The sequence below is a fragment of the Mesitornis unicolor genome, unplaced genomic scaffold, assembly GCF_000695765.1.
Source record: "Mesitornis unicolor isolate BGI_N332 unplaced genomic scaffold, ASM69576v1 scaffold429, whole genome shotgun sequence".
In the NCBI taxonomy this organism is placed as follows: domain Eukaryota; kingdom Metazoa; phylum Chordata; class Aves; order Mesitornithiformes; family Mesitornithidae; genus Mesitornis; species Mesitornis unicolor.
The window spans coordinates 6421-33585 of record NW_010204985.1 but is presented as its reverse complement, the minus strand read 5'-3'; the positions used below and the strand labels follow the sequence as shown (position 1 = coordinate 33585).

Genomic DNA, 27165 nt, shown 5'->3' with positions numbered 1-27165 from the left:
ATTCTCTGAATTTCATGAATTTTAATACTGGTTCTGAGATACTTGCAGAATTTCTGTAATATTTATCCTCCAGTTGCCAATTAAGACACACAGCCTTTTTTTCCCCCAGAAAAATATTGATTTTAATATAATTCAGAGTTCATATGTTGAAATGTCTCAAAAAAATACAAGAAAATCAGAGAGATTTTACTTACTTACACAGAAACTGGATTTTAGACTGAGAGTTACAGAATAAAACTTAAATTTATATCTACCATCATTCCTAAGTTCCACCATCTCCTCCCTCCGGTCTTAAGAAAGTCTTCATCTTTTCATTACACTTGTCCTACTCCCATTAAACTATACCCACCAAATACGAGTTTTAAAATATCCTGTATTTTATAAACCATGAAGTAACTTTTGAAAAGCCAAAATAAAAAGAAAAGCAAAGACAGTGTGACTAAACAACAAGGCCAAGAGACCGCTAGAGGTAAGAAAATACTCTTCAAAAAGTTGAAGTCATGCCCAAACAAGTTCAGAACCACCACTTTTGGCACATTCAATACAAAATCACGATAAAAATGGCCAAAAATATTTGAGAAACAACTTGCTAAAGGCATAAAAACTAGTATCAAATCCTCCTTGAATACACAAAAGCAGGAAGCCTGCCAGTATCCACAGGGCCAACAGATGATCAAGATGTAAAAGTATATCTTATATACTTTTAATAAAGTACTTTTATGGCAATGTCTCTTTTTTCTTTTTTTCTTTTATTTCATGAGGAAGGTACTGAAAGATATGTCTCAAACTGAAGCTTCAATAGAAGGATTTTAGAACAAAATTAATAAAAATTAAAGTATAAAACTGTGTTATTAACTGTGGCATTTAAACTACCTCGTTTCTTTTTCCCTGAAAGATTCTACAAAGGTAAGCTATCACAGAACAAGAAAAACATTCCCAGCAAAATTTAAATAAATGGGCTTGTAAGTACAAAAATAAACGAGAAATCTTGAGAAGTCACCTTGATCTATTAAAAGCAAAGATATCTCCAGCTTATAAAGTCACAGTATCACAAATTGCTAGAAGCTTGGATAACACAGTGGATGTGTTTTTCCCAGTCTCATACTTTTCCCTGGAGATCTGCAAAAACCCTGTATCTGAAACAGGAATCAAACTAGCTGGAGCTCGGGTTTGATCTAATGCGTCCCTTCCTACATTCCTGACAGTTCCGCATGGATTTCAATGTGCAAGAATTTGTATTCTGTATACTTTGAATTACTCTTCCAAACTCTCCCTTCCTCATAGCAGAGGTTTTCCCCAACCTCTTTAATCTCTTACTGATCATAGCTGCAAAAACCCAAAGACATAAGCAATTTCCTAAGTATTGAATCAAAATAGTTTACAAACCCTGCCCCTTAAAAATTGTTTGTAGGAAACCAATGTCAAAGAAAAACCATTTTCAAGTCGAATGCGAAGCCCAATAGAATAAACTCTCAAGGCTTGAATTTCTAACCCCAGCTATCACTTTAAAAAGTTAAGAAGTCTAAACCAGCACAAATTTGAAACCTTCTATTTCCCAAAGAATCCTCAAGTTAATATTATTTGGTTTAACATATATTAATAGTTAGTAATTTAGAACGTACTTTTGATAAAGCTTTAAGGGAATCACAGTTAAACTTTTCTCCACATTCAAGATTTTTTCTAAATTCCACCTGCGAACTGATGAACCAGCAATTCTGTGAAGTCATTTAACAATAAATAGTAAAAGCCTACACACACAGTACTCAATACACACAGCAACCAAAGCCTAATTTTCTCTTTTTTTCCATCCCCATACAACAGAAAAAAAAATCCCTGTAGAAAATGTTAGGACAAATTTGTGCCTAATTTACCATTTAAAGACAAATTAAAATGAAAATACATATGAAATTAAACCAATAAAATGTTATATTGTGAAAACCACAGAAATCTAATCTGATTGTAATTTTTTAAGTACATAGTTTAAATGCTTTTGATCACAAGTGTATGTATCTGTAAAATGAAACATGAAAAGAATGTGCAGTTTTTATTGGTATGTAACATGCAAGTTCCACCTGCTGCTGATTGTTTTGGTTTGTTTTTAATATATGTCTACATGAAATCAATTTAGAAACTTAGAAGAGGGTATAATCACCATTACAAACACTGTCTAGTCCAATCTTAGTTAAATCAAGTGATAGCACTTATATCAAGGCATCTTCTAGAGGTTAGGCAGTACCTTTATTTTCTAAAAGTTTCATCCAACAACAATGTATGTTAACATATATAATTTTCTTGCTTAGCACTGGCAATTTCACCTTTTGAATACTTGCTGATGTTTATGCCCTGATTCCCACCTATTGTGATCCAGCCAAGCTGTAAGTTTCATTCCTTCAACCTTTCCTGTAATTTAATTTTTCCATCACTCTACCCCTTAATTAACATAATGGTTCACATTGTTGGATACTCACATTTTAAACAAAAGTCAGGCATCAATATATTTTAAATTTGCACTAAACAAATTAAATTATACAATAAAACATTATGAGCTTCTGAAAATGGAAAAAAGAATGGTATTGATTACAGAAGAGTTCTCACTTCCTGTTAACATTTCTATTTCTCTCTCTCACATACACACACTTAAAAGGAAAGCCAGAAACAAGAATTTAATTAAACACTGCAGTCTGAATTTCAAAACACTGAATAAACAGATGGCCATGCTTCACAGATTATCAGCAGTCTTTTTCAATTAAATGGGATTGGTATTAATGTAATGTCATGGAAGCGAAAAGATTGGAACCAAAGAAAAAAAACCATATGAGATAGTTATAAATAGTATAACGTTAAAGTATTTACCACTTTATAAAATTGGTACCAGCAAAAAGAAAGATGACTTCTACTTAAGATCATCATTAAACCCAGACATTTCCTTTCAGTATATTAGGATGATTGCCTGTACTTGCACAGACTTCAAACCAGCTGATTTTATATAGAAGTTCTAAAATACTAAATAAAGGTGTTCTACTCAGCTTTTCCACAAACATTCTCTAATACTAGCCTTATACTCACTAATTATTATAGTCTCAAATACTGCAATATTTAAATACATTTGTTTACACAGCTAAGCATTTATTAAACTAAAATCAATATGGTATTCCTTGAGTATGAAGATTTTCTGACACTACTGCATTCAGTAGGACTTTCCATTGCATAAGTACTAAAATGAACACTTACTATTACTAGTATTGAACTTAAGAATGAACAGCTACACCAATTTTCAACAGTCCGAGATAGACAAATATAGGGAAAATTAGAAAGGTATATAATTTCTTATTTTTTAATCTCTTCAGTCTCTGTCAAATTTTAGTTCTACACCTTGCTACCTTGCTCCTCTCACTTTTTCTGTAACAGGACTCCAACCTTGCAGTACTCTTGGGATAACATTTATCTTACCGAAATCTGAACTATGCTGATTTTTTTAATCTCTCCCTATGGTGAATGCTGATAACACTGATCAGTGGTCCAGATCATAATTTTTGCATCATGATATAAGCATTTACAAAAGAGTGTTAGAAGCAGTTTTCCATTTGAGACTGTTCATACAACTAGGAAAAAATTAAAAGATTAAATGCAGTCCTTTCAACTGCTTCTATGTGGGAGTTGCAGAGTAAAAGCAGCTCCCATGTAACTTCACCTTAAGGCTTTTTTGTTCTACAAAATTCACCTGGTATTGTCCAACAATACAGTTATCTCTTCAATATCTGTTCCTCACAAGTTAAAAACATCCTGGCTTACATTCCCAAATCTTGCACTGCAGTATGAGCTATCTTCCTAGTTATCTTTTGGTTCTTTTTTTTGTGGTGCTTGTTTGTTTGTATTCTTTCTAATTTTTACTACTTCTTCAGTCCTGTTACATTTAGTGGATTTATTGACAAACTTGTTTTTACAACTGGTATCTCCAGTGCTCAGCATGCCAACTGATAGAAAAGCTCTGTGTGACAGCTGGCTGACAGGTATGAAATGAACAATATACTTTGGTGTATCTAGATCCCAAGACTTCTAAAGAACAGAAAAGAAGCTACCCTAATTCTTACATTACTTTAACAATTTCTGAATAAACATTTTCCAAAACACGTAGAATAAGTAATTTGATTTTGCCTTTTCCCTTTCCTTTTGAGAGGAAAAGAGAGATGAAGAGCAAATTCACTGAAATATTAACTTAAAATAGTACTTAAATATTCTGGAAGGAAAAATGCTATTTGTAGCATTTTTGTAACCAAGGGACCTGCTTATGTTAAGTGAACCTCTCAGTATCTTAGTCCTTTAAGGCTTCCAGTCACAGGAGCTTTCTGTGTTTAACATAATACTAGGCTTTAATAGCACTTGATTACAGGCCCATAAATATACAACGAATAAAGTACATCCTTTCAGTGCAATTCAAAATCTTAAAAACTTAATTAACAATCATGTGAACTTTTATCATGTTTAGAAGTAAAACAATCAATATAAGTAACCAATGGAAATTAATTAATGGATTTCAAGACAATATTGACATACATACACATACATACATATATATATATGTGTGTGTGTGTGTGTGTGCATGTGTCTATATATGTCAGTAAATGATACACATGCAGAATGTAGTCCAGGAATAATGTTAATATTTTAATTCACCAATAACAGAAATACTTTATTTGGAATTTGTACACAAATTACAGAGAAAGACAGCAACTTTTTGAAATATTTATGAAAATAGCAAATACCTGAAGTACTCACAGCAGTGGAATATGGGGTATGAGCTCCTGTATTTTCAGCCCAGCAGCCACAACCATAAAGAGCTGCCTAAGGAAGGAAGAGCATCTTTCATAAATTTCAGTATCCAAGGCTTTTGGTTTGCTCCATTCTCTTAAAGAAAGAAAAAAAGATACCAACCCAACTAACCAAACAAAAAACCCAAACCAACAAAAAAGAAAACCAAGAAAAAACAAGTATTAATACAGAAGATAATAAGAAGATCATAACAATCAAAACTGCAATTGCAATCCATTTTGCTACATCTCCCATTACTCTTCTTTCAAACTGAGCTATTATCACAGATGTATGGCATTCTAACCTAACTTTACAGAAAATGAGGGTACGTATATCAAAAGACAAAGAAATTCCAGCTGTTCCCTATTTATATAAAGTCCCTTTCACTCTGTTATTCTAAATGAAAATCTTAAATACATTTCAAAAGAGAACTGCTTTTAGTGGCAAAAGCCAACCAAAATACAACTGTACAGCAATAGAATATGACATTTCTGGTACACTTCAAAATTCCCTTATCTAGTACCAACAAGGAATGCCTATAATTGATGTGTTCCTTTAATACCTTTGTCACTTCTACTAATTCACAAGATCATTTAAAAATTAAATTATTAGGAAAGCTTCCTTAAATATTGATGAAAATCTTATTTAAAAACACTTCAAGCATTTAAGAGACTATTTGTGTTATTTAAGAAGGCATTTAAGCCCAATCAGTTAAACTATTAATAGCTCTCCCATAAGGTAACTAACTATAGAACAACTTCTTACCTATTAAAGTTTTATAACACTGATGTAGGACACTAAAAAAAGCCCAGCAAACTTGCATTCCAATGTAGACATAATGCCTTCCAAGTTTAATGGGAAGAGATAACATCAGTTTGCTGAACAGTCATACCCAACTGAAAATGTATAATCACCTGACCAACTCTTCCAGGATGCTTTAGTGCTAAACCTCCACTGGATACAGCAGCAGCAACATTTCCTTCTTGGTCAACAACAACTGCACCAACGGTATCCAATGTTCCTGAGTCATTCTCCTGCAGGACACACAAAAAGAAACAACTACTAAAAATAGTATATTAAAGTCAGATTATAATTCTTAGGAGTGTGCAAACTAACATACGCAAAACCAAGTGACAGGCTAATCCACAAAACTGATTTGCTATCATGCATATTTTACCGATTGTGGTGCAATAAACCTTCCCAAAATCCTCTCTTGCCTCACACAGGACCTGAAGAAAACTTCTCTGGAAAACAAGTAGGTGATAAACATCTCAGAACTTATATAATTCTTAGATTATCTACCTTTACTCACTAAAGTGTCAAAAATGCTCTTTTCTTAGTGGCAGGCACTTTGTCACTAAGAAGCGATTCAGCAACTTGTTGCAAAGATGCCATATCATAACGGCTTTCCCAAAAGCTTTGAAATTGCATTTGCAGAAACTCTGATCTTTAAAGCTATGTATCATTCAAAAAGACCCTAAATCTACAAGAAGCATGTAAAGAGAAAATTCTGATATTCTGAGTGAGACAAGAAATAGACGCCTTGAGAAGAAATCTCCCCCAGGACAAATTCTTTCTCCCAGACAGCTTCTCAGTTCAGCAATCTTCAGTGGCTTCCTGGTTGAAATAAATTACTCTTTGCTCCCTCTAGGACACTAGAAAAGTGTCATTACTGCCATTGCTTTTGAGGCAGATTTGCTCCCCTAAGAGCAGGGGTCTTTCAGCATTCATTCCTGATGCAAGCACACTGCCTACTGTCTCACAAGCACTTCAGCTGTCTCACCTTGGATCTTTCCCTCCTTCCCCCCTTCCTCAATACACTGTGTTCAGTAACTCTAAGAGAAAGAACAGTTTTCCCCTCTCTTGCTCTAGATTCCTTCCTCTGCAGAACCCGGGCCAAGGCACTCTTGACTTCATGCCTAATCATACGTTTTTGATGGGACACAGCATGCAGTGCACACAAAATAAAATTAATAAACAAAGCTGATACATCATCTACCACATACTTCAAAGAAGAATGTCACTATTGCACAAGCCCTCTATCCTTTAGCTAATCAGTCTTTCCTGTATAAAAATCTAACTGGATTTAAAAAATCCTACACAAAAGCATTTACTCTATCAAAGCAAATAATCCCAAAAGGATATTAAGCTATTCATATAAATGCATATTTTCTACAGTAGGATTTGGAGGGAGAAAGAAGAAGAAAAAAAATCTGCACACAACTACCCAATTTCAAATTATCAAGTTCCTATCATCTATTAATATCGCCTTGGGCACACAGCATCATTTGTCAAGCAGAATTCTTAGGAGACTCATGCTGCTGATATGCTGGCAACACTTAATTTAAGAGTTAACACTTGAGTTAAAACTGTGCCAGCCTGAAAAGGAAAAATACACAATGCAGCACTACGGTACTCTACAGTATTTTTCAAGCAACTGGAACTCCTAAGAAGGAGTGTCATCCTTGGCTTTTATCCAGTAAGTAAAGTTTACTGTTGACCCAGAAACAATAAGTTTCTTCTCTTCACCTACACCTAGATCTTCCTGTACAAGTTCTATATTCAGAAGCTGGCACTAACCATATTCAGCATTAAAACAGACGGATGGCCTAACAGAAAAGCAGAATAACTGCTTAAAGAAAGAGGTGGAAAATTATAGACCTAGGGTCTCAACTGGCATTGAGAGAAAGAGTAAGTTGAAAAGCAGAGGAAGGTAAAAACCAGGATCAGGGAAGTTAGGAGGAGAGGCAAAATTAATCTTGAGGACAAGAGCAAAGGGGATAAGAAAAGACTAAGTTCCTTTCCAAGCTGTAAAGATAAAAGAAAATTAAGGAATACTTCCTTAACACAGAATCATAAAATGTGTTGGGTTGGAAGGGACATTTAAAGGTCATCTAGTCCATACCCCTGCAGTAAGCAGGGACATCTTTAACTAGAAGCAGGTTTCTCAGAGCCCCATCAAGCCTGACGTTGAATGTCTCCAGGGATGAAGCCGCCATCACCTCACTGGGCAATTTGTTCCAGTACTTCATCACCCTCATAGTGAAGAACTTCTTCCTGATGTCTAACCTAAACCTACCCTGCTCTAGTTTAAAACCATTGCCTCTTGTCCTGTCGCTACACGGCCTTGTAAACAGTCCCTCCCCAGCTTTCTTGTAAGCTCCCTTCAGGTACTGGAAGGCTGCTATAAGGTATCCCTGGAGTCTCCTCCAGGCTGAACAACCCCAACTCTCTCAGCCATAGGGGAGGTGCTCCAGTCCTCTGATCATTTCTGTGACTCTCCTCTGGACCTGCTCCAACAGCCACAACCTAATTCAGGTATTATTAAACCAGTTAGAACACTACATTCAGTGGATTGAAAAGGTCTTAAGCAGCAGAGCAGGCTGCTCACTGGAGGTGCAGAATCCCATCCTTGGAGGTTTTCAGGATCAGACTGGATAAACCTCTTCCCAATACGAATTTTTCTATGAGCCTATGATTTCTATATAAAGAAGAACTAATAATATGATGCAGGTTTTGTTGTCCATCTCTTGCACCCTTTTATCACAGGAAATCATACCGACAATGAAAAACTTGATTAAGAGAAAACTACAGATATGAAGATCAAGCCCAAAGTTAGGAAATGCCAGAATTAAGGCCACCTGTGTAATCTTAATTCATATTAAATCAAACATCTGGGCCTCCCATAATTAACAGAAATACACTGTACAAGGATGAGGCTCAGTATGGACCAGTGTGTTTTCCATAGCATCTGACAGCAAAGAAAAAATGCTTGCAGCCTTTGCAGCATCTGTAAAACTATTTGCTCAATCTGCATCTTCTGCTTTAGTTCTCACATGCATAAAATATATGCCTTCAGTAGTTATATTACTAATTTATTTTTTCCAAAAGCTATTTTAATTAAAAAAAAAAATATCAGTGCTGATGCTGTATTTATCCTTACTCAAACTGAAAATCAGTGAGGATCAGTTCTACTCCATATCCAATGCAAAAAATATGTTGCCAGATCTATTCTAGACCTATTTTTATGTTTGCTTCCATTTCAACATTACAGACTTCACACACTTAAAAGCGACACCATGAATCAATTCTATAGTTCAGTACCAAGTCTTCTACGTATGTAAACTCTATTGAAAATGAACAAAATTATTTCTGAACACGTGAATGAAGAGCTCATGACAATTCAGCAAAGGAACTTCCCATACTTCGCCAAACAAAAATGCATTATGCACTGGAAGAGTTCCAAGAAGAATGCACCTGGTAAGAAGACTTTGAATGTCACACACTTCAACTCTTCAAACTATATGAACGTTGAAAAATACAGCTAGTATCAAGACAGAAACATGTTAAACATTACAATCCCTGAAGTCTAAAGTACGTCCAAATTCTATACAAGCCCAACAGGGAAAAAACAAAATCCAGTTCTCCTGACTATGTTTTATGTATTTCATTCATTAATTTAGGACCTCAGATTTTAAAATCTTGCAAGTTCCAAAGGACACTTGATTATTACTTGGTGATATCTGTTAACAAATTCCATATCCAACTTCAGCTAATAATTTATACTAGCACATTCATTGCAAAACCAGTTTGGGGGTTTTAACAATGTAATTTTGCAGCCTAAAAATAATCTATTATGTAGTTAATATCATACATGAAGAAAACTGAAATTCCATGTGAAAAATAAGACATCACGTTACTTAATTAATTTACACTTTACAACAGGAAAGGAAGTTAATTTCATTAAATCACAGACCAAAAATACAAACTCAGGTAAGAACACAGACAGAAGGCAGGAAGATGCTCATGTGCAGAAATGCAGATTTCTATCAAGTATTTTAGAAATGTCATCCTTCCTTTCTGCACTTTAAAAAAACCAAACAAACGAAATAAAATAAAACACCACAAAATAGTCATAATTTTACAAGCCCTGAAGGAAGGAATTAATAGTTTAGGAGATCTCTACCCAGTGCCAACTGAAAGATACCTACACACAGGGCCTTTACCCTCTCAACTTGAGATTGTTCTGAAATTCCATGAAAAGTAATTACCATTAAATCTCATCTATGAGTATCATAACTGAAAAAATGAAAAAATTAATCAGATTGAAGCAATTAACTTCTATATGCTATTACCCAACTAGCTACAGGTAAATAGGATTTGATAATTGATAAAAATTAGATAGACTTCCCTAAAATTATTTTTACAACTTTTAAAATAAATCTCAATTTTCACACCTTCAAAATTCAGTGAATTAATTAACAGATCTTCCTGTGTGTAATCACAATTCTCTACAAACCCTATATTGGGTAAACAATGAAAAATACAGAAAAGTGAAAATTCCATTTACTGGGGAAATAAAAGTTCTTCAGTAAGTTATACTGCCTAGTTTTTTCCATACAATCTTTATTAAACAGCCTCACAATCTTTTTGAGCTTGGTATAATTTAACTTTTAGTGAAAAGCAATCTTTAAAACTGTATGTTTATTTTTAGTTGGTGAAATTTGTCAGCAGGTAAAACTTTCAAATAATTTCAGCCTTTTTCAGTCTCAAATACTACCTCTTCACATAGGCCTTTTAGGTATGATTTCCATTCAACTTCGTTAACATCCTTTCTACCTTGCTCTTCTCCCAAATTCTAATGTTTCATAGACAAAAAAAACCAAAAACACCACCAGAATTTATAACAACTGTGCAGAAGTGGCAATAGAGGTACATAAGCTAAGCTGCAGCATGTGGGTCAAACTAGGCAACCTAACAGCTATCAAGCCCTGCTGAAAAGGACAGGTCTGCAGCTCCAGAGAAGAACATAAAGTAAAAAAAAATAAATTCATGTTTATCAATTAAAGCTTAACTTTGACATGAAGATTAACTTTTAACTATTTAAGTATTTAAATGTTTTTTAAACAATTATTGTTAAGCCTTTCATGAGAGCTCAGCTTTTACAGTACAAGTTTTGGGATGACAGATCATGTGCCTCTTCCTTGCTAAATGACCCTTTCCCAACAGCTTAGAGAGAATTAAAAAATTAAAAATTAAAAAATTCTAGTTTTTTGGTGCAATTTGTTTGTTTGTTTTTGTTGCTTGCTTGCTTGCTTTTTAGAATTTGCTCTTGCAGAATTTGATTTTTCATTTCTATTTAATTTTGAAAAACTCAACCTCCTGTAAGGCTGCAATTATCTTACACTCTGTAGATGACACAAGCAGTCCACATCGTTAGCATGATTTGGCTTTCATTCCCCCCTCCACAAACAGGCTGTGCACTGAAAGTTGACAAAACCAGTGTGTTACATTACTGGATTACTTACCAGTGAGTGGAGCTCTATTTGTTCACCTCCTTTACCTACCATCATTGGCCTTTGGGGGTCTCCCACAAGTGCTGAGCATAACTCTGGAGCCCTTGAAATTTCAAATTGCAGGTCGGTAAGCTCATGCATTGGCATATGTTTCAAGCATTGACTTGCCCCTTATTACACGAACATCAATCCTGTACAGAGACATCTCCTACTTCAGTTACATTTTAACATCATTAGTTTCACAAGGAGGTGCATGAAGTTCTGTAAACAGGAAAAGTTCCAAAACTAATACCTAACTTTCTACTCCTCCCCACCTCTATCCTTATTTTCTTTACAGATCTTATCTCACTAAAAATAAAATTAGCACCCTGCTAGGCAAAACTTCTTATCTAAGAACAGACAAGAAAAATGCTTCATTTATCCCTGCTTTGCATTTGCACAGATTACAGAGAATAAACTTTTTTTTGCCAATTCTCTGGGATTCATACGTTATTTACATCAACATATGCAACTAGATAATGCAGTGGTCAGTCAGCTTACCAAGCAAAGAAAAATGGTTAATCTGAAAGGTCACAGGCCCCAAATAAAGCATAGGTATTTAATGAGCTATACTTTGATATTCAACAGTATACACAAATACTGTGACTGACATTCTCAAGTAATAACAAGGGCTCTAAATTCAAACTAGGAGTGAGGGGAACAGAGGGAATCCTGAAGGTTTTGTAGTACAAGTAATATGGGCCAGGTCAATGCTAGATGCATGCACAGATGCACATGTTTACCTACCTGATATTTCAAATTTCACCAATTCCAGCTCCACAATGCAGTGCACTCAGGAAACATTAAAAAGTGGGAAACAGTGACAGAGCTCCCAAGCTAAAGAAAATGTTTCAGCAAATAATTATCTAGTTGTGTTCATATTTGTCATATTTCCAGTTCAAAACAAGCAAAATATTTTTCAGAGCACAAACAAGATACAAAGTTCCATTTTCAAATAAGCAAGGCAGAAAGTTTTACTTGCACTAAGTTATTATTATATCTAAACACTAAGATGGTCATGGTGAAGTGGCTTTTGATGTGACATTAGTCTCATATACAACATGAAATTTATTAAGCAATCTGCTGTAAGTTTAGGATGATACAACAAAATTTTAAACAGGAACTAACCTTTTCATTTGATTGTCTTCTTTTTTTCAGTTGAATGAGGTCTGTTTCCACCTTTTCAGCCAACTCCAGCTTCCTCTTGTTCCTCTTAAAGGCTGCTAAACTAAACCCTATAAAAATAATTCAAAAGCATTTAACTAAGTAAAATTTACTTAATTTAAACAAATATTGGTAAGATGAATTCAGAGGTCATGACTCCAAATTATTTTATTGATGCAAAAAGCATCAATTTAAAAAGCCAACAACAATGTACTTAAGTTTCAGTGCAATTCATTTACAAAGTTTCCTAAGTGAAAGAAGTTCTACTATTGTTCTGCAATACTGATGGGTAAAATATCTACTAGAAACAAGTCACTCAACAGATATAGAAGCTATATTGGTCTATTTTGGCGAAGAAGCAGCACTGCACAGAAGAGAACAAAATAAACGACTTGTGTTAAAATTATTGGTTTTGACTGCTGACAGGTAAAGAGATACCATGTGAGCTCATCCTCATATCCATAAAATTAGGCTACTATTTAATTACCTTAACTGCATCTCTATATGCTTACCCATATATTTAAAACCACACAACAGTCTAGCAGTATTTTTATGTTCCATAATCCAACACAGTCTAAAGACCACCTGGGTCTTGAAAAGATAAAGATGTATTTTCCACATTTAAGTCCCACATTCAGAAAGGAAGTGTTCTCTAAAGTGGAGCAAAAATAAAATTGTTATATTTAAGAGACCAAAATGACATATTCCATTTTAGAAGTTTTGGTTCATTAAAAAGTTGCAGATATTGACATATATAATTTAAATTAGTTTAGAGTAAACACTATCCACACATTGTCTTTACATCCCCTTTGAAATGAAGGGAAAAGAGGAGAGGAAAAAATGCGTTTTGTCACTTGCTCAGTCATGCAAAGCTATTAGGAGGGCAGAGGTAAGTCACAAATTCAATGGCAGTTAAAAAGCACAAGTTTCCTATTTAATTTATAAGCTTTAAAAATGTAATTCTAAATTAAATTCTGAATATAGCTACATCACTATTATTCAGAAGATTGGAACAGCTGCAAGAACAGTCTATGAGCAAAATCAATATTGCAGAGCCAACAAGAACATAAAACTTTCATTTACAATTCTCAAAGTACAAAGACAGTGAGCATTTTACTTCTTTGAAACTTCTCCATGCAGGTGCCAAAATCACCTAGTGAAATCCCCTTTAAATCTGTTTAGAAGTTAATAAAAATGGACCTTAAACTACCAAAGTTATTCAAGTATATAACCTGAAAGTAATGAGAAAGCTAGCATTTCTCTCAAAAAATACTACTGAATACCAGTTTCTTAAAAATGTACACACATATTAATCCGACATCACCAAGAAAAGAACTCTTTCTACCACACAGAGATGATTAATGCAGCTACTTTGGACAATACATTTCTATGTTTCAAATGAGGTCTGAGACGTAAATACAAACACTGGATAATGGTGACCAGGCAAAGAATCATTTTAGTCTCATACTGATTGGTGGTGGGAAGGGACAAACAAAAAAATCCAATACAGATCAAGATTCTGTTAAACAGAAGCACCCCCAAATAAACCAAGCAAACACATTGTTTTTAATAGAATTTTTAAACAGGAGAACTTGTACGTTGACATAACTCCAACAAATAGAGCAAATACCTATGGGAAGAGCCACAATATAGGCGAGTAAGAATGGTGCTTGGCCTTGCTACTCATCAGATGTAGGCATGACATGTGGATAAAATATGCCTAAGTCTGTTATCTACTGCTGCTGTTGCCTCCTGCCAATTCAGAAAAAAAGTGTATCTAGAGAAGAAAGACAAACACGAGAGTGCAAGAGCACAAACATGAAATCCTGAACATGAGAAGTTTTTCTTGTACTCCAGAATTTAATGCCAGCAGTGTCCTGAAACACTGTGCAACATCTGCATGTTCACCAGTTCAGATATATGCACAAAGATCACAAAAACTAGAGAGCATATGGGCTTCTTCCAAGCTGCCCCGCCAGCTGCACAGAGTACTGCTGTATGGGCTTTCTGCATCACCACTCCAACTATAACTTGGTTGCTACTTATTCTGCCATTTTTTCCACAACACACAAAATTATCCAAATTTAAGAGAGATGTTACATTCAGTTAAGTCCTCAGTCTCTAGGAATGCAATTGAACAGTTTTCAGATTTTGCCTTGTGCTTTAAGATTCTGTGTTTTCAAAACAGGAAAAAAACCTGAAGAATTTGCTTTGAAGAATCTAATTGTTTACAGTAACTTCTTATCTGCATCGTTAATTAAAAGTGGTATCAATAAACTAGGAAATATAAGGCAGAAAAAAAGATAATTATTAACAAAGAAGTGTACATTTTACTAGGGAATAAGAAGTACTATGTATGAAATTAGGCTAACAATAAACCACCTTGTCCTGTTTACAGAATGGATGACTCCATCCTACAAAGCAATAATTTTGGCTAACAAAAAACTGTGCTTAGTCTCCAGCTGTCAAATATTTTCAATTCCTGTGTATCCCAACTGCCTTTCAATGGTATGCTGTGATAAAGACATGTCATGCATTGTTTCTCTATTGCTTTCTTTACTTTGCTGGTCTTGTAAAGGTGGGGAAGTGGTGCAGTGCATCAAGGGCTTTTAGTGGATGATCAGGTATCCAGAGCTCCACAAGGTGCTGTGGCATGCATTTTTTGCCGATCTTAGACAGATAAAGTTTTCTAGTAACATACTATGATGTACATTAGAAGGGATCTTAGAAGTCATGTAGTCCAAACTCCTAAGAAAAGCAAGTCCAATTCAACAGGGCTGCCTAGGAACTTGTCAAGTTCCAAATATCTTCAAAAATGAAGATTTCAGCTCTCCTCTGGGCCTCTGTTCCAATATTTGACCAACTTCATGTTAAAAAAGTTACTTTTTTCTAAAAATTAGTCAAAACCTCACATACTTTAATTTATGTCAGTCCTTTATGAGCCTATCCCTGTGCATCCCACACCACCATAACTAAAGTAATATAACATTTAAATGCACAAATACAGAACAGTCTACGTTAAGGAAGCTAGCCAAGAAAAATACACAAACGTTCCCAGCTTCTTCCATCAGAATATCCATAAAACTTAATCATCAGTTCCTATTTGTGACAGATACTGTGATATTTGTCACATTAGAAAGTTCATACTGTTACACTAGAAGAAAATACCACAGGGGTACCAGTCATAGTTCTGTACTTGCAGATGACATGAATTTTGGTCAGAAACATCTGAAGATCTTTGGTGGGGTGAGGAAGGATTGTTTCAGGGATGCATCTCTTTCAAGAGTTACTTATATGAATTAATGAGTTAATTCAATAAATCCTAAGTTTTATTCAGTTTATCAGGAAGTGTCATAGCTTTCAATACTGTGAGGGAAAGAAAGTCTACTCAGACTACCCCTAGAGTGGAAATTCTTGACCTCAAGAATTCAACTTCAGAATAGTTATCAAGAATTACATTCATTTGAAAGTTCAAGTTTTTTTTTTAGCAAGGACTACTGAATATTTGCCTTTCATAAGAAAGAGAAATAATTATTATCAGTGATTACCAATTCCTCTTGGCATGATAAAACAGCTAATACCTCCAAAGTGACTGAAAAATTGTGAGATAAAGGACTAGTTTGTAAAACAAAGCCTAGCAGTTTCTCTTTTTTCCTCTGACAGATTTATGCTAAACTTCAGATGATCAATGAAATGTCTTGAACTTTAAAACTGACTTTTTTCACAGAACAAGGGAATAAGGACTAATAGGAAGTGAAAGGCTGCCTTGCCTTCAGTTTACTCCTGTCTTTGTTACGTCTATGAGTCACAGAATATTAGGAGTTGGAAGGGACCGCAAAAGATCATCCAGTCCAACCCTCCCTGCCAGAGCAGGATCACCTAGACTAGGTCACACAGGAATGTGTCCAGGCGGGTTTTGAATGTCTTCAGAGAAGGAGACTCCACAACCTCTGTGGGCAACCTGTTCCAGTGCTCTGTCACTCTCACAGTGAAAAAGTTTTTCCTCATGTTCAGATTGAGCCTCCTATGCTCCAGCTTGCACCCATTGCCCCTTATCCTATCATTGGGCACCACTGAGAAGAGCCTGGCTCCTTTCTCCTGACACTTTATATATTTATAAACATGAATGAGGTCTCCCATCAGTCTCCTCTTCTGCAAACTAAGGAGATCCAGCTCCCTCAGCTTTTCCACATAAGGAAGATGTTCCACTCCCTCAATCATCTTTGTGGCTCTGCACTGGACTCTTTTCAAGCAACTCCCTGTCCTTCTTGAACTGAGGGGCCCAGAACTGAACACAATGTTCCAAATGCAGTCTCACCAGGGCAGAGTAGAGGGGAAAGAGAACCTCTCTTGACCTACTAACCACACTCCTTCTGATACACCCAATGTAAAACAACTAGAAATGCCACTAAACTGGTGACTGCTCTGATTGCTTTGTCTCACTCTACAAGTAACAAAAGAAACTAGAAAACAAAAATTAGCTTTACACTAAACAAATGAAAGATGACATTAAAGTTTTCAGAAAACACTCTGTAGCTTTGGTCCTTGTCAAAGAATACATTATGGAGTTTTAAGTTCAATAAAACATTTTATGAACTAAAAAAAAAATCCAGGATTCAAATGTGCTGGCTTAATGATGCACACATAACATGGAAAAATAACCCACTGAAAAAATAAGCACTATACACAGAGGGAAAACTCCTACACACAGTTTAAGTTCATGATTCACATTAGAACTAAAATAAAACCTCAACTTTGTGGTGCAAGGATGCTAAGAACATTCATTTGTCCTAAATGACAGTACAAAAAAAACACTCTCGCCCTCTCTACCAAGATAGCATATTCCAATCTTGAGAAGAGCAAAAGGACACAGAGTATTGAAGACAGGCATGTTTGCCTAAAACAAATGCAATATAGCTACATCAGCCTGATGTTGTCTGGGCCAAGGAGAAATGTAAGCAGGAGAGATAGAGCTTATTGACTGGAGAGGAAGCTAAAAAGAGAGATAAGGGAGTAGATGGAATTTTAGTTTGAAAAATTCTTGGATTGCAGCCCAGAGATATTGTTGTTGGAATCTATGGAAAGGTATTTACTACAACATCCTTAGATTTTGCGTAAGAATTGAAGAGTTTAGATGAAAATCAAATATATGCTTTCAAATAAATGTCCCTGACAATTACTACCCTACACAGTAATAGCATTTATGCTCAAATTCATTCTTAAAAGAATTGTGTCTCAGAAGCCACAGAGTACAACCAGCCCTTCTCTTTTGCTTTCTCATTTATGTATATACTGTCATAAATAAAACTACTTCAGAGCTGCTGGAAGTGGAGGAAAAAAAGAACAAAAAACCCCACAGCTTTACAAAATTATTGTCTGTTAGTGCTTAAATGCCATACTTTGGCCTCATTTACATTAAAGACATGTAATGAGTGACAACAGAAGCGTATCAGAACTAGAATATTATTACAAGCTCAGGACTTCAGTCTCACATTTACAGTATATATCATATGTCCCTGCAAAGCAGCATGGGATGCTTCTTTAAGAACAAATAAACTTCTAGGACCTGGAAACATCTTCCCAGTCCTTTACAGTCTCCCTTCAACCCACAAGGTACCAACAGGAGCTACGCACATGTACTCTGTACTTAATGCACTGCATTTTGGGACTAACTGTACTAGACAGTGGAAGCACTGGGTGGAACACTTGGTCACAGCAAAGTTGTAGAAGTTGAGACTACTGTAGGGGCTTGCCATGCAGACAGCTCAGTGGCTGAGCACAGGACAGATAGAAGTAGCTCCTGCTCAACTTCACTTGCCTGCAAGAGAGGTTGGTGTTAGTGGACATGGTACCAGGATGTGAGTTTGATAATATGATATATTATCTATAAATGCAGAAGAAAAATCTCAGAGGCACATCTTGCTCAAATATAAGACTGTTACAGATCTTCCCATTTTCAAAAGGTTTCCATCTTACTGGGTACCCCAATGATAAAGGACCACAAGACCTTCATTACTTAATTCATTAGCACAAGATCCATCTCCCGTATTATCATGGCTAAGCAATGCATACAGGCTTCTTACATCTTTATCACCACTCTACAAAAAGAGAATAAACTAATTTTCAGCAAGCAGGCCAGAGGAAGAAAAACAAACAGAGCATTGGTCTCTGAGTCAGTTCAGAGATGTCATCTGTGTGCCACTTGTTTGCAATAAAACTTCCACATCATTTTATTTGTGTCTTGTACGAATCCCATTGGCACACTGGTTGGCTGATCATTCCTGTAACTTCTTTTACCATTATACTATGTATGAGCAAAAATTCAACCAAAATTCTTGACAGTTCTACTATATAATGATACAGTGGCTAAGTAAATGAAAGACAACTGCTTTCCCCATTCTACGTAGCTCTTCTTAGTCACCTTTCACACCCTGTTAGAAATGATTCAGAGAAGAGAGGCAAGAAAAAAGATTATTAGAGAGAAAATCAGAATTGTCCTGTTCATGGACTCCTTGAAACTATGGAATTCTACATACAGAACAAAATGCAAGACTTAGGCACCTTTTTTTTTTTCTTTTAAAAATGGCAAAATTCTACATATACATTCTACAATACATATACATTCTACATACACATTCTGCAATATATATCTGCTTGCAAATTCTACGTCTGTGTACTTTAAGTAAGCCTGGAGCTGACAGTCTGTTTATTATACCACGCTAACATGTCTTGTCCAAAGTTAATGCACAAAGTTTGAAGTAAAAAGCCTATAGTTCTGTAAAATTCCCATGCTTTTACAAGTCACATAAAAGTTTTCAAATAAAAGTTAACGAATATGGATTTCTAATACTGCTAAATCACAAACCAAGTTCAGGACAATACTGAAACCCTCCTATTTACAGTGGTGGAACAGCAAGATGGGAACACAAATGCCTATGTATCAATTACGGTCATAACAAATTATCACACAAGAAAATATTATGTAACCTATGACTGTTCAGCAATCCTTGTTTAAAAGCAAACTGTTAATTGAAAATACTAAGAGAAGTCAAGCAATATTTTTAAATCTCTCGAGTACAGCTCAAGTGCTGATCAATCATATAGCAACCCCTGGCAGACATTTCTTATAGTCAAGTGAAAGAAACAGAATGGAGAACTTTCTACATTTTATCTTTCTATTCGATATTAAAAGAGAATGCAACTATTGGAGAGAATTAAAAAGGAATGTACTAGCAAATTAGTTAACCCACAGGAAACAAAATTATCCAGTCAAGAATTCTGTTGAGCAGTTGCTATATAAATGGCAGAAATTAAAACAGAGAAAAATAAATTTAATTTTAACAAAGCTATTTTAAATGACAAATTAACACCACTTATGCTTGTGTTGGGATCACAGACTACTGGCACTACTTCCCATGTTGCCATACTTTGACAGAGACAGTAACATGAATGGGGAAGGAAAAAAAAAACCAAACAACAAAACAAACCCCAACACGCTCAGCATCAAAAGCATATTAAAAAAAAATAACCTATGTTTCTCAGAGCACTACTATATTGGTCTGTTCTTCATAACAAGAACTCAGGGTAAACTGTTGCTGGACATACCGTTTCTTACTACTTCCTGGAATTTTTTTTTTATTTTTTTTTTTGCCATCAAGCAGCCCTTCCTGCTCCCTGGAAGATTTTCATTCAAAGCAACTTCTGGGTACTTTGGCCCAACTTTTTTTCCTGGCTAACTTGTAGCAATTCTATTGGCTACATTTAGTTGTTCAGATTTCAGAACGGCAAGTGAACCTACAATATTATGTTCAATTCCAGGGAGGATTTACATCATGTCTGGCCTTCCCACCCCCACTCTTTTTTTCAGTGCCAGTGAAAAATATGCACTTAAGAAAGCTCATTTACTCAGCATATTATGGAACAGAGTTAGCAACTTTTACTGTTAAAATACTTTAAAAATACTAAAAAAACCCTTTAAAATAGTGTTAAAATGTTCCATTTGAGAGATACCTCTTAGTCTCCTAAAATCATATATGTATTCAGATTGACCAGGCTTCCTAATCTCAAAAACCCAAAACACTTATGTTTCCCTCCAGATCTCTTCCATTCTCACCCTAAAATCAAAGGAACAAAATGTGGTCTAAGCCACTGCCCTGAGCCACTTACTGAACCTCGTAGCACAGTGCCAGCAATAGGGCAAATGTGTTTCTTAATGCAATTATAGTGAATTGGAGGAGAGAACTCAGAGTGGGGTGAGGGTTGGGGGTCTGGAGGAGAGGCAGGCTAGGTAGGCAGTACTGGTAGACAGGCAGATGTACAGTGTCACTAGAACTATGACAATCTGCACATCTAGAAAAGGTTCTCCCTCACTAACTAATCCAAGCAGACATTAATATAAAAGGGAATTTCCTTGCATACACAAAATTGGTTTAAAAATGCAAAACAAAGTATGAGTAAATAAATGGCCTGTTACAAGTGGAATGCCAAATCAACCTATAGTAGCCCTTACTCTGTTCAACAAGAAGATATGATTTTACTGATAACACTAAGTTATAGAGGTAATAAGAGGACTTGAATGAACAATTCTTAGTGACCTGACAATAAACCAGCAGATTTTGTTCAGCAAGGCTCAATATAATGAAAGAGAGGCAGTTCTTTACACAACCCGTAGTTATAAAGGCTTTTGCAAATGATAGAAATGAATATGGGCTCAAGAGGAAACAATTTCATGGCAGAAATTGCCACTGATAACCTTCATGTATGCAGGAACCAGTCATGACTCAGGAATGTAGAGTCTGTGATAGCAAGAGGGGTAGGGAAGGGGAAGTACATATTTGTTCTGTTCTTACGTTCTTCCTCAACCACCATTTGTGGCTACCCTTGGATTCCAGTTATCAAGCTATGTAGATCCATTGCAGCTACTTTTGTTCTTATGCAATATAACTCACTGAAGTACTTAACATCACTTCCACATTGTCAGAGTTAGAGATACAAGCTTGCTGCATGAGTAGTTCCTTTCTTCCCTTTCTCTTTGAAAACTTAACATAGAAAGCAATTGTAAGATGCCATCTTATGCCACATTACCTTTGCCATATCAACTACTTTGCATCTACTACAGGCTGAGCTGAAAGATTCAGATAAAAGTGGTTCAATTATTACTATTGCAGGCACAGACATTGACAGTTTAAGAAGTACACCAAATTTATGTTGCCTACCTAAAGTATACTTCTAACATTTATAAGGCATTGCATGATACAGTAAATTAGCATTTCTAAACTGAAATTACACTCTTAACACCTTGATCACATTTTTATGCAGTCTCTCTAGCACAGGGTAAAAAAAGCTGTAGTATAAGCTAGTATGGGCTCTTGCATTGGCAGGAATTAAGCTCTGCTATGGGCAGGAATTAATAAATTCAGCTTTCTTGCAGGCTGTAGGCAATACAGGCAGATCACATTCCAGGCTGGTTTTTTTTTAACAAAAAAACCCAAAAAAACAGCCACTCACTACACTGGAAAGCCACCAGATTTCTACAACCAGTAGAAATTCCATTTCCTTGCACACTTAGCAAACCAAAGATGACAAAGCAGTTGAGCCTTGACATAACCTTGATATAATTCAGCAAGTAACATGGTTTAAAACATCACTTCAGTTTGGTGCTTAGATACTTGGATAGTTCTGAGAGAACTACAGCGTGTGACCACAAAATTGCTTGTACAATTTTCTCTGTAATTTATCAGGTGAAGAGCTCCATCCATGCAAAACCAACCACACAATTCCACAGCCTTATAGCATGTATAATATCAGTATTGCCATCTTGGATTCAGGAAAAGGGAAACAGAATAATGTGACTTCAAGAACATATTTTCCATGTGCAGCACAGAGAAGCCAAAACATATGCATCTAGTTCTCCCTTCTGATACTTACTGCAAGTACATGTCTAAGAGTTGGATTATGTTTTTTGGGGGTTGGGTTTGATTTTTTGTAATTAAGTTGCTAATCATATTTTCCTGATGTCTGGCAATTACTTGAGTTCTTCATTTACAAAGCCATTCAACAGTCACATAATTTCAAGCTAATCCAACTCCCAATTCTCCATGCAAACTCTACCACAGCAATTGAAGCAAGCATAATCAAATCATCTCCCCTTTTTCTTTATTTTTTAAGTTTGTTGCATTATTTAATGCAATAGCTCACTTTGGATGAGATATTTTGTGGTTGTGTGGAAACAACGTTCTCTGTAACTGTTTCTTAAGCACATCTAACTTCCCTTCCCCTGGTAACACTGGAAAAACCAATTCTTTTGTTCTTACATGTTACCTGTGAGACAGCTTCCAATTTCTTTTCAGCTACAACAAATCCATGTTGTCACACACGTTGTTAACGGTTACTTTTCAGCCTCACTGACCAGAAATCTGTGTGTTACAAGACTAGCTTTGATAAGGGCTGGTATGGAAATCAGCATAACATTTTCTGAAATGGATTTTTCAGGTTTTTATTTACTCTTTCTTGATGTTGTGTTGTTTGGTCTGTTTTTTTTTAAAAAAAAACAGATATACTACTATAAATTATTATACTGCAAAATTAAGTGTACTCAAATCTAAGGAAAAATGACAACATTTAAGTTGTTCAAGCAATCTTTTCCCAGATGACTCTTGGAATGGCTAATAATGCAGTCTTAACATAAAGTAGTATTGTTTTCCTACACATCCATTTTAGGCACTTAAATAGCAGACACTACCATCTCATCTTTTTTGAGAGGGAAACTGAAGCACAAGACTATAATAATCAAATACCTCCTTTTTGTAAATCAAATCAGGCACAGACTATCATTTATGCCAAGATCAAGCAACAGAATTAGAGGAACTCAGTTTTAAGCAATTTGCTCAGCATTACAAAGAATACCTGATTGAATCTCAGTCTTTGCCACTGATTTTTTCAGCATACCCTTCAATTATCCTAATCTGAGATCATTCTTCCAGCAAAACATTCACATAGTCTACACTCAAGTCTTAACAGTCACAGTTTGCTTCACAACAGTTCATTCCTAGAGCAGGTCCATCCTGTACAATGGCTCAAGCATATAATCATGTATGTGTGTGTTTTAGTATCTATAAACCTGGGTGAAAGTGGAGGGTGTGGAAAGCTGAGGGGAGGGGTGGCAATTTTAATACCAATATTTTTAAACTGACATTGCAACAAGCAAATGGCATTTCTGCATTGGCTTTGCAATAGGATTAACTTCCCAGTCCTGGCTGTTGTCCTGGTTTCGCTGGAATAGAATCATAGAATCAATTTTCTATTCAGGGAAGCTGCATTTCTGAGAAGACTGCGGCACCCGATTTGGTGGGAACAAAGTTGGTAAGACACTTTGGTTTAGTTCATGGCCAGCCCTGTTATGTAGGTTTCCATAGTAATCAATATCTTTAGCTGTTTCCAGTTAGCCAGGTACAAAGTTAGGAGAAGCAAGAGTAAGGGCAGCTGACCCAAGCTGGCCAACAGAAGTATTCCATACCATAAGCATCTCACTCAATATAAATTGGAAAGTTTGCTGAGGACAGCTCTTTTTCCTCAATGGTCGCCACCCCTGGAGGATCTTGCCCATCATTTTGTCCCTGAGGCCTACTCCCCCATTTGTTGTGACCATTGTGCTTTTGCTGGAGCTGTAGTGCTCACAATGTTTGGCATTTAGCATTCGCTGCTAGGAGCGCACAGCTCGCAACCACCATATGAGCTAAGTATAACTTTGGATACATCATATTAGTATTAATATTAGCATTCTATTGTTATTTTATTACATCTGTTTCCATTTCAACCCATAGGTCTCCCTTCCTTTTCCCAGTTTCCCTACTTGGGTGTGGAGGGGTCATCGGGTGATAGAACAACTGACTAAACAGAGACAATTGTTTTAATTGTTTTAACTCAAATTGTTTTGCTAAATAGAGTATGCTGAAGGTACTGAAGAGACAAAAAGAAATCACTGGTGTTTTGGAGCAGGTTTGTAAAGTATATTGGCTGGGATTTTTCTTCTGATGTTTCTCCAATGTAAATTCATAGTTTGGGTTAGATAAATCCAACTAGCAGTGGTCATCCTTACTTTTAAGCCATAATGCGTAGATTCACTCTGACCAGGTGACCAGAGTACACTTTAGCTAGTAAGATATCTGGCAATTAATGTTGCAATCTAATCACCTCTGTCACAACAGAAACACACTGGTACTATAAACAATGGAAACTTTTTTGCATGCAAATAGAACTAATTAGTCAGGAATCCTTCCTTATAGGGTATCTCCTATATGTAAGTAGCAACCACTTTCTTAAAAAAAAGAAACAACACAACACACCAACCAACCAAAACGGACAAACAAACCCCAAACCAATCAAACAACAAATAAAAAAATCAAAACCTTTAAGTGTTTCTACTTTTTCTAGAATCATAGAAATAAAATTATTCTGCTTAACTGCCCAAAAGCTGTTCTGCAAATGCTGCTTTGGACAGCAGATGGATAGAGCAAAAGTTTCAATCATGTGGAACTAGAAATCAAAACTTTCTGTTCAAAATGAAATGTGCATCATGAATATGTATGAAAATTGGTGTGATCAACTAAAATGGTGCCACTGTAATCAGGGATTACATTCAAGCACTGGGTATCAGCAACCTTGAACTGTAGTTTCTGGATGTTTATCTACATTTAGAACTAGAGACAATAAAAGCCTTAATGGGAGCCCTAAGTTTCAATCTCTGGTTTAGGGACTACTCCTGTATTTTAGGCAGTCATACTGTTTACTGTAAGATAAAGAAACATTCTGTAATCTTCTGCGCTCTCCTTCTTCAGGTAATGACCTTTGATTTCTTTCCCACATAACTTCAACAGGAAGCGCAAGGGCATGCTTTCACCTATAGTAAACTACAGATGAGTAGTAACAGCACTTTCCAAAAGTAGGGGAGGGACTTGAAGACAAGAAGGATGAGCAACCACTTCCTCCTTTCCTTAGTATGCTAATTTTTAGCCTAGTTTATAGAGAGTGTATCAATAGATCATTAACACTTCTTTTATTTTAAGAAAAAAAAAGGTTTTGTAAGAGACCTGACTACTGCTAGCATACAGTATAATCCAAGTCAATTTTCTGGATCAGGTTATTCCAACATAATAGATGCAACAAAACCTACACAGGTTTGTAAGAGGCAAACAAATTTGACACCCTGTTTAGACTAGAGCAGTTCTGGACCAAGACTCAGGGATTGGTGTAACTGTAACATCTGAGAGTGAAACTGGAACCTACTGAATTTAGATACATGGCTAGTTCGTGTTTTTAGGATCCAAGATGGATCACAACTAGAGACTTGCCAGACTGCGTTGTTAAGTGCCTAAGTTTCAGTAAAAAAGTCCTTCAGTGGATTAGCCCTAGAATCACAAATTCACGTGAATTAGATGTTGCTAAAATGCAGCTGAAGTAATAACTTATAACTTTTTCTATTTAGAAACTTAATAGAAAATTAGTGAATTTAAACCATCCTTATATAGCATAATACCATAAGCTAGCCGAATGTTAAGAACAGTAAAGTGATGTACACCTCAAAATATGAGGCACCATTTAAAATTACTCTGTCCTGTTCTTCCTACTGACACCACCAGTTTACTCACTTGTAGCCATGATACCTGGAGGACATGCTGGTATCCCGTGATCAACTGCCCATCTGTAAGCTCCTTCACCAACTAAAAAGCTAGGAGACACAGAAGAGGGAGTTTAAACAAAACCATATAACAAATCCCCCTTTTCTTGCAATTAGTTTTTCTATTTGGTTTGGTCATTTAAAATTGTTAGCTGTCTACATTTCACAGAAATGTCAGCTGTAATTACATCTGGCAATCTTAGGTAGTTTCATTAAAAGACTATGCAGCTCTGACATTTAGTATCAGATAAAAACACGTGCTATTAAATTTGAAATTAATTACCAAATAGCACCAATTTTTAATTGCAGCTAAAACAGGACAAATCCATCTAGAGTCTTGCTCTCTATAATAACTTAGTAAGATCCTGAAGATGAAAAACATGGAATGAATGAGGCGAAAACGGTAAGGTATTTCCAGTAAAAGCCAGCCAATGCCACAGAAATAGCAGGAAGTCCTTTGACAAGTACAACACAAGTTAAAAGTAAGTCTTATTTACAAGAATAAAGGTCTGTTTTATCAAGCATTTGAAAATTAGTCAAGTCAACTGAATTTTTAATATATTTGAAAAAGAACAACAACAATTTGAGAAGTTGTTTTCTAGTCAGTACTGAGCATTCTACAATAGGGACAGAGTACACACTACTGTGACAATGAATGACAGCAAAAAATTATATATAGACATGTAATTTTAAGAAGGAAAAATGTGTCTCAGTTATCTAGGTGTTTCCTCTTAAATAAATAGATCTGATTCTCCAAAAAGGGGAATGTGGTAGTTGGAAATCACACATTTTCAGAAAGCTGCTGCACAAGAGTACCAACAACAGCAACACAGTAAAGGACAACTATTTCCAATCTTAACCTCACATCTCCCTTTCAAAATAAGAATGAAACAACTGCCTAATGGACACATGGATTAAAGACTGAGGATTTACACAAATTTCAAAAAGCTTTACAGAAATACCAGAATTATGATTATAAGGCCAAATAAGTTATTTCAACTACAAAGAAGTCCCTGGGGCCACATGGTACTACAATTTCTGAGAACATGACTGATAGAGCAAATTTTTTGGCATTAATGTTGTTAGAAGTTTTATTGACAGTGTTATATTCGAAACTGCAGCTTTCAGCATGTAGCATTTTGATGCAGTACTTTCTATCTTCTCTGTGACTTAATCAATACA

The 27165-nt window shown here is 35.7% G+C and overlaps 1 protein-coding gene across 1 annotated transcript in view; it reads right to left on the bottom strand.

Moving 5' to 3' along the window:
* Positions 1-4763: 4763 nt before the first annotated feature.
* Positions 4764-27165, bottom strand: part of TASP1 (taspase, threonine aspartase, 1) — a gene marked incomplete at both ends in the record, with an annotated part of 27674 nt that continues 5272 nt past the window's right edge. The window contains 6 exon segments of the mRNA XM_010191209.1: positions 4764-4842; positions 5724-5843; positions 11118-11153; positions 11155-11208; positions 12273-12379; positions 25970-26034. Coding sequence (XP_010189511.1) covers positions 4764-4842; positions 5724-5843; positions 11118-11153; positions 11155-11208; positions 12273-12379; positions 25970-26034 — 461 coding nt within the window.